General features: G+C 47.5%; 1 protein-coding gene across 1 annotated transcript; it reads left to right on the top strand.

Moving 5' to 3' along the window:
* The first annotated feature begins 169 nt into the window (after positions 1-169).
* SUPT4H1 (SPT4 homolog, DSIF elongation factor subunit) lies at positions 170-4,182 on the top strand. The gene is made up of 5 exons (XM_082201619.1): positions 170-343; positions 1,458-1,564; positions 2,387-2,442; positions 2,878-2,931; positions 3,846-4,182. The coding sequence occupies exons 1-5, from the start codon at positions 275-277 to the stop codon at positions 3,911-3,913; spliced, it is 354 nt and encodes a 117-aa protein (XP_082057745.1). The 5' UTR covers positions 170-274; the 3' UTR covers positions 3,914-4,182.
* The last annotated feature ends 3,518 nt before the right edge of the window (positions 4,183-7,700 follow it).

Consider the following 7,700-nt stretch of genomic DNA (forward strand, 5'->3'; position numbering starts at 1 on the left):
CGCGCCGTCGCCAAGGCAACAAGGGAGGAGCGATTTCGCGAAGCCCGCCAGCTCGCGCGAGGAGCTGAGCGCGTGCGCACAAAGAGATTAGGCAGGCGAGAGTGTGTGTAGGAGGAAAAAGCGATGGAACCATAGAGCTTCTGTTGGGTGGGCAGAGGGGCCGGAAGTCGTGTGTTGGCGCAGCAGAAGTGACGCGTTCCGTCACTCCATCCCTTTGTTTATTTCTTCCTTTCTAAAGCCGGACCCGTTCGCCGCTGGTCGGTCGGTCGCCGCCATGGCTCTGGAGACGGTGCCCAAAGATCTGCGTCACTTGCGGGCCTGCCTGCTCTGCTCGCTTGTGAAGGTGAGTGAGCGTGTATGTTGTCCGGTTCCACTTCCGGATAAACCGGAAGTCCCTGTTTTTTAATTACGGGGAATCATCCTGGAGGGAGCCAGTGTGGGTCCTTTGCCCCGGGGATCCCCCTACAAAGCAGGGTGGGGGAGCCCTTTCTGTTCCCCTACCCTTGTTGCCTGTTCACGGTGTGCTTCCAGACCATGGAGCTTCTGATTTAGCCATTGTGGCTCATGGCAGAAGTTGCTGGAGTTATTACTGTACTGTATTTAATTAAAGTAAATAAAAAAAATAAAAATAATGTCCAGTTTTTCCCCAGCACCTTAGAGACCAACTCTCTAATTTATAATAAGTATTTAATTACTTATTATGTTGAATGTATATGTCACCTTCTCTTCCAAAGTTCTCAAGGGGGCGTACATGGTTCTGCCTCTCCTCATTTAATCCCCACAACAACCCTGTGTGGTGAGCTAGGGTGAGAGGCACTGACTGCCTCCATAGATTACCCATCGAGCTCCATGGCCGAGTCAGGGATTTTAACCCTTGTCTCCAAGGCCCTAATATAACAGTCTGACCATGACACCACCACTGGCTTTCAGACTTAACACTGTGTGAAGGATCCCTTCTGAGGCAGGACCTTGAGACTCTTTGGAGGCCAGTTCCCCAGTCCTGTCAGCACCTGGACCCTGTTCTGATAGTGATGTCCTATCACTATCGGGCAAAGATTCTGAAAATTTTATTTCGACAGGTCTTTAGCCTGACTTGACTTTATAACTCACCTAATAAGTGGATAGATGTATGAGTGGTGTGTGCCATTCATTATTTATTTACGTATCAATAAAACAATCACAATAAACCAAGCGCCCATATAATACATTTTTGATTTGGCCACAGTGTTGGTGCCTGGATTGGTTTCATGTGCTTAATTTTTTGGGTTTTTTTTACAAATTTTAGAAATGAATTTATTTATAATAACTCTCATTGGTTGCCTTGTGAGGAAATGATGGAATGATTCCTTGAAAAGGTTGTGCTCCAGCAGGTTTTTTTGTTTGTTTTATTCAAGCTCTAGTTGTAGAAGCTTCCTTTTGAGTTCCTTTTCCTGATTTAATTTCATCTTGCTCTTCAGACCATTGACCAGTTTGAGTTTGATGGCTGTGACAACTGTGACTCCTACCTGCAGATGAAGGGGAACCGTGAGATGGTTTATGATTGCACCAGCTCTTCCTTTGATGGGTGAGTCTGCTTACTAATATTATTTATTGGATTTCTTACTCCTGCTTGACCAGGAGGTCCCAGTGCAGCATACAACAATACAGTCGTACCTTGGAAGTCGAATGGAGTCCATTCCGGAAGTCCGTTCGACTTCCAAAATGTTTGGAAACCAAATTGCGGCTTCTGATTGGCTGCATGAATCAGCCTGCAGCAAATCAGAAGGCATGGAAGCCCCGTTGGATGTTTGGGTTCCAAAAGAACGTTTCCAAACCGGAACAATCACTTCCGGTTTTGCAGTGTTCGGAGCCAAAACGTCTGAGTACCAGGGCATTCGGGATCCAAGGTTTGGCTGATGGGATGGGAGTTAGAGTTCAGCAATACCTGGGGGGCCAAAGATTCCCCACACCTGCTTTAGGCACATCATATAGTAGTAGCCCTGTTAGTATATTAATATGCCCCAAGAAGGCAAGTTCCCAAGAAGGCTGGAATACTGGTTGCTTTTGATCATTCTCGGTTCCTTTGTGGGCATTGGGTGTATGCAGTGAGGAGAGAACGGGGCATTCATTGGCAAAGCATGTGCTATGAAAATCTCCAGATAATGAGCAGGAAATTACTTTTGTTTAAGACCTTCTGAAGTTGCTGCCAGTCAAAATAAACAGTGCTGGGTTAGATGGGCCCATAGTAAAGCAGCCTTGTACGTTCCAGGTGAACAAGCAGTGTTCTCAGTGGATGAGTGAGGTGAGGGACCCCTTCAGGCTGAAACCCACGAGTGCATCGTCCTCAGAGTAAGCGTAGTTGATGTGACGTGTTCCTGCAGTTCTAATTCTCCTTGTCCTCTTGCAGCATTATTGCCATGATGAGCCCTGAGGACAGCTGGGTCTCCAAGTGGCAGAGAATCAGTAAGTCCACCCCTTTGTGTCCTTTCACGCTCCACCTTCAGCATAATTATGGCAAATGAAAAGTCAGATCAACCCAATTTCTCTGGAACTGGCTGTAAATCTTCAAGCTGTTTGCTGTTTCCTCTGTGTTTCCCTTTTGGTCTGCTACCATTTGCAGTTGAAGCAGCTTTTTATAACCTCTTCCATTGTTTTGCCCCACATACCTGAGGACCTTCCACCTCCCCCCCCCCCCATCCTATTATTACTTTCTTTAAACCCTTTTTGCAGTGGTTTGATTCTCAGTTTTCCTCACAGCAACCCTGCAGGCTTAGCAAGGTGGGGAGTAAGAGTGTTTTTGTGCGTGTTTCTTCATTGCTGTTCAGGATGGCCCAGGCTCCCTTTTCTTAAAGTTGTTGGTTTAAGGAGTCATAACCAGAACGTGTTCTCTTCTCCCAGGTAACTTCAAGCCCGGTGTGTATGCAGTGTCTGTGACTGGCCGCCTACCCCAAGGTAACTTGCCAGGCTTTTAGTAAGAATTAAAAGTCTTTCCTTGCTCACAAGGCTAAGCTGCTCAGTCAGGCCCAAGGGGACCCTTTTAGTCCAGCATCCTCTTCAGGCCACCTAGATTGACCTCATGAGAAGCCAACAAGCTGGACATGAGGTCAACCTGGGTTGATAACCTCAGACATTTCCACCTTTTTTGCTGTTGAGCCTGTGCTCATCTGGGCATTTCTGTCTTGAGGAGAAGAGCTTGCATAATATCACTAGAACTCACAGACATCTAACGAAGCTGAATTTTAGAAGTTTCAGGACAGACAAAAGAAAGTCCTCGCGCAGTGCATAGTTAAACTATGGAACTCACTCCCACAGGAGGTAACGATGGCCAGCAATTGGATGGCTTTTAAAAAAGCATTGAGGAAAGGGAAATCAATGTCTACCATCCATGATGGCTATACTCTGATTTCACAGTTGGGGGCAGCAGTGCTACCAGTTACTGGAAACTGCAGGAGGGCTCTGGTGCTCAAATCCTGCCTGAGGGTTTCCCAGAAAATGTGTCTGCTTGGCATTGTGCAAACAGGATACTGATCTCTATGGGCCATTGGCCTAATCCAGCAGGCTCTTCTTATCTTATTTTATGTACATAATGGGGGTGGGAAAGGAAGAACTAGGCTCACAGAAAGAGTATAATCGGTCACCATGATTAACCTTGCAGCTGGTTAGGAAATTTGCAGTTTCAGGACGTGATGCTTGCACGCAGAGATGTAGATAAAACCCACTATGACAAAGCTTTGGGAATAATCTTTTTCTTGGATTTTGCTAATTAGCTAGCTGCAGGGTTGCTAATGCTACACACCTTTTCCTTTTCCTTCCTTGCCTCTTCTCCCCACCCCTTAAACATATATCATGCTTTTTTATTGCTGCAGGCATCGTCCGGGAACTGAAGAGTCGCGGTGTGGCCTACAAGTCTCGGGACACAGCCATAAAGACCTAAGGAGGAGGCGTTCCCACCCCTCGATTGATGCCCACACAGGCCTCCATTCCTGCTCAGAACTTGCCTAATGTTAAGAAACAAAGATCTCTTTGTGGGTGTGGGGTCTTTGTCTGGGGATCAAGAGTGGACTGACTGCACCATCCTCCTCCCTGCTAGCTGAGCTAGAGAGGGGCCTTCCTGAGAGGCTGTAAGTAGGAGCGACGGAAGTTTAAGTTCTGACGATTTCTGTAAATATTCCTAATAAATTTAGTTATGGTGTCAGAAATTCACATCCTGACGTTTGCTGTTTCCCTTGTCATCTGCAAAACATAGAGCTGAAAGTGGGGGTGGGGGGGGGACCTGTTAAGCATGGACTTAGGCTGAAGGTTTTGTTCTGATATGGATGTGCTATTTTTTGTGTGGAAAGTGGCCCTCTAGATTGCTGGACTGCACTCCCATCAGCTGCAGGCAGGATGGCCCATGGTCCCAGAGAATGAGGCGTTGTCCAGCAGCACAAAGAGCCTCTACTTAGTTAAGGTGTGCTGGGGAGGGTTACCAACGATCATTAAGGGCCTGGAAACCAAGCCTTATGAGGCAGGGTTGAGGGAGCTGTGTATGTTTAGCCTGGGGAAGAGGTGAGAGGAAGAGGGTGTCACGTTACTGCTGTCCCAGAGGGGAGAACCCAAACCAGTGGGATCAAATGACAAGAAAGGAGATTCCGATGAAACATTAGGAAGAACTTTCTGAGGGAGCTGCTTGACAGTGGAACAGGACCACCTCAGAAGGTGGTGGAATCTGCTTCATTAGAAGTTTTTAAACAGAGATTGGATGTCCACATGTTAAAGATTCTTTGGCTGTGATTCCTGCATTGTAGGGGGCTGGACTAGATGACCCCTGGGGGTCCCTTCCAACTCGGTCCCTTCCAAGTCTACAATTCCAACTCTGCAATTCCATGATTCCAAGGTTTTCGTCTTGTTTTAAATGTATTTGCTGTTTTGTGTTTTTAGTTACTTAGTGTGCAAATTGCCGTAAGACAGTTACTTATAGAAGGTGATAAATCAATTGGTGATGATGATAATGATTTAGGAATCTTGAACATGGCAAAAGACATTGGGAAATGAGCATAAATTGAAATAGTTTGGGAAGAAATGGATGCATGACCACACTGTATTTCTAATGATGGCCACTAGGAGGCAGTTCAGGACTGTTCCTTGGAGCAACTGTCTATAGCAGGGGTCAGCAAACTTTTTCAGCAGGGGGCTGGTCCACTGTCCCTCAGACCTTGTGGGGGCCGGACTATATTTTTTGGGGGGGATGAATGAATTCCTATGCCCCACAATTATGCATTTTAAATAAAAGCACACATTCTACTCATGTAAAAACACGCTGATTCCCGGACCGTCCACGGGCTGGATTTAGAAGGCGATTGAGTCCCCGGGCTTTTGTTTGCCTACCCATGGTCTGTAATCTTCCAACCATAAACCGATTTTATATCTTTTATCACCCACAGTGACCCTTGGCTCTTGAATTCTTCTGGTTTTTGAAGAAGTGATTACGGTCATTACATCACACAACTTCCAGCCATATCTGGGGAACAGGAGTGGGGAGTACTGCGGCCCTCCAGCAGTTACCAGACTCAAACTCCTACCAGCCCCTTCAGCCAGCATTGTCAGGAATGATGGGAGTTGTAGTCCAGCAACATCTAGAGGGCCCCAGATGTTCCCCACACCTGCCATAGAACTTCTCTTTGACACAGTATTTCATAACTTTTCCCCCTTTCCCTTTGTAGCCACTTGGGGCAGGTATTCAGCTGTAAGTGAGACTTGACCAAGGCCACAGAGTTTCATTTATTTCTAAAAATACCGTATTTTTCGCCCCATAGGACGCACTTTTCCCCCTCCAAAAATGAAGGGGAAATGTGTGTGCGTCCTATGGGGCGAATGCAGGCTTTCGCTGAAGCCTGGAAAGTGAGAGGGGTCGGTGCGCACCGACCCCTCTCGCTCTCCAGGCTTCGCGCAGATCTCCGCAAGTCGGGCTCCCGCGGCTTGCAGAGAGTTGCCTGCATGCCGAAGGCTGGGCGCGCTGAGCTCAGCATGGCCAGGCTTCACACAGCTCTCCTCCAAGGCGCGGGAGCCCAGCGCTGAGCTCCCACGGCTTGCGGAGAGTTGCCTGTTATGGGGGCTGGGGTCGGGGGAAGCTTGGGCCTGGGGGGAAAATAATTTTTCCCCCTTTATTTCCCCCCAAAAAAACTAGGTGCGCCTTATGGGACGGTGCGTCCTATAGGGCGAAAAAGACAGTACTTATATACGGTACTGGTATGCCATGAAAAATATATATCAAAGTGGTTTACAACATTAAAATACAATAAACCGTACAATAAACCCTTAAAAAGAGTTGAAAACGCACATCAGTTAATTATTGCGGAAAGGTGTATTCTTAATTGCCTGCTTATGCCTGGAGGAAAGAGAAGTTTTCATCAAGTGTTTAAAAAGTTGGCACAGAAGGCACCTGCTGAATCTTTGTTTGCAGTGTGTTCCACAGGACTGGACCAATGACACCAAAGGCTCAGTTCCTTGTTACTGTCAAATGAGCCTCACCAACACAGGAAATAGGCAATGATGCTCCTGCAGATAATCTGAATGATCAAGCTCTGGGGTATGAGGGGTTCAGGCTATCCGTGAGGTATTGAGGAATACAAGTCTGTCGGGAGGTGGGACTTGGACCTTGAACCCTGGCTCTTACGATCATGCACCCTTTTCCCCACCGGTGTCCTCAAATTGGTCCTCCTGAGCTCTGGAGCCTTTCCTTGCCCCTATTCTCTCTCAGTCCAAGCACTTAATCTACCCTGGTGATTCAGCGAGGTCCCAGATGTTGCTGAACCCCAGCTTCCATCATGCCTGGCCATTGGTCCTAGTGACTGAGGCTGATGGGAGTCCAGCAGCATTGCCCACTTCTGCTTAAAAAGAGAAGAGGGGGAAAGGAATTGAGAAATGGATATACAGTGGTACCTTGGTTCTTGAACTTAATCCATTCTGGGCGTCCATTCGACTCCCGAAACAGTTTGAAAACCAAGGTGCGGCCCGATAGGCTGCAGGAGCTTCCAGCACTCAATCGAAAGCCACGTTGGATGTTCGGCTTCCGAAAAACGTTCGTAAACCAGAGCCAATTTGTTCAGGAGCCAAGCCATTTGAGTACTAAGGTACCACTGTATTCCCTGGAGCATCCTCTAGACTGGTGACAGATCAGAAAGATCCACACTGTGTTGCAGCTATGGGGGAAGAGGTGCATGGATCAAGGAACTCCACCCACTTAGCAGCATGTTGGTGGCAATATCTTTCCATGCACCAAGGCACTCTCTGGACAGGCACTGGTCCATCTAACTCAGTTTTGTCCACACTGACTGGCAGCAGCTCTCGGGATTCAGGCAAGAGCCTCCAGCTCAGGTGTGCTGAAACCCAGGACAGAGGAATAGGGGTCCTTCCACATTTGGGCTCCTGGAAATTCATTCCAAACATTATCCTGGTTCTCATGAAGTGCAAATGAGGTGATAAAAAAAATTATCGTCCTGGACTGGTCTGCTTCATGGCACAGAGCATGTCTTGACTGCTCCCTCATGCAAAATGAATCCTAGTATATGTGAACTCCAGGCTGGCTAGAAGGATATTTTGAAAGCTAGTGTGGTGTAATGGTTAGAGCATTGGACTAGGACCTGAAAGACCAGGGATTCAAATCTCCACTGAGCTATGAAGCTCGCTGGGTGACCTTAGGCCTGTCACTGTCTCTCAGCCTAGCCTTTCTCACAGGGTTG

This window comes from Podarcis vaucheri, assembly GCF_965113315.1.
Source record: "Podarcis vaucheri genome assembly, chromosome: 15".
NCBI lineage: Eukaryota > Metazoa > Chordata > Lepidosauria > Squamata > Lacertidae > Podarcis > Podarcis vaucheri.

Bases quoted from the DNA above. Each gene is read 5' to 3' on its own strand.
- SUPT4H1 (XM_082201619.1), top strand. From the start codon at position 275: ATGGCTCTGGAGACGGTGCCCAAAGATCTGCGTCACTTGCGGGCCTGC. The intron at 2,443-2,877 runs GTAAGTCCACCC...CTCTTCTCCCAG, and splicing joins CTCCAAGTGGCAGAGAATCA to GTAACTTCAAGCCCGGTGTG. The intron at 2,932-3,845 runs GTAACTTGCCAG...TTATTGCTGCAG, and splicing joins GACTGGCCGCCTACCCCAAG to GCATCGTCCGGGAACTGAAG.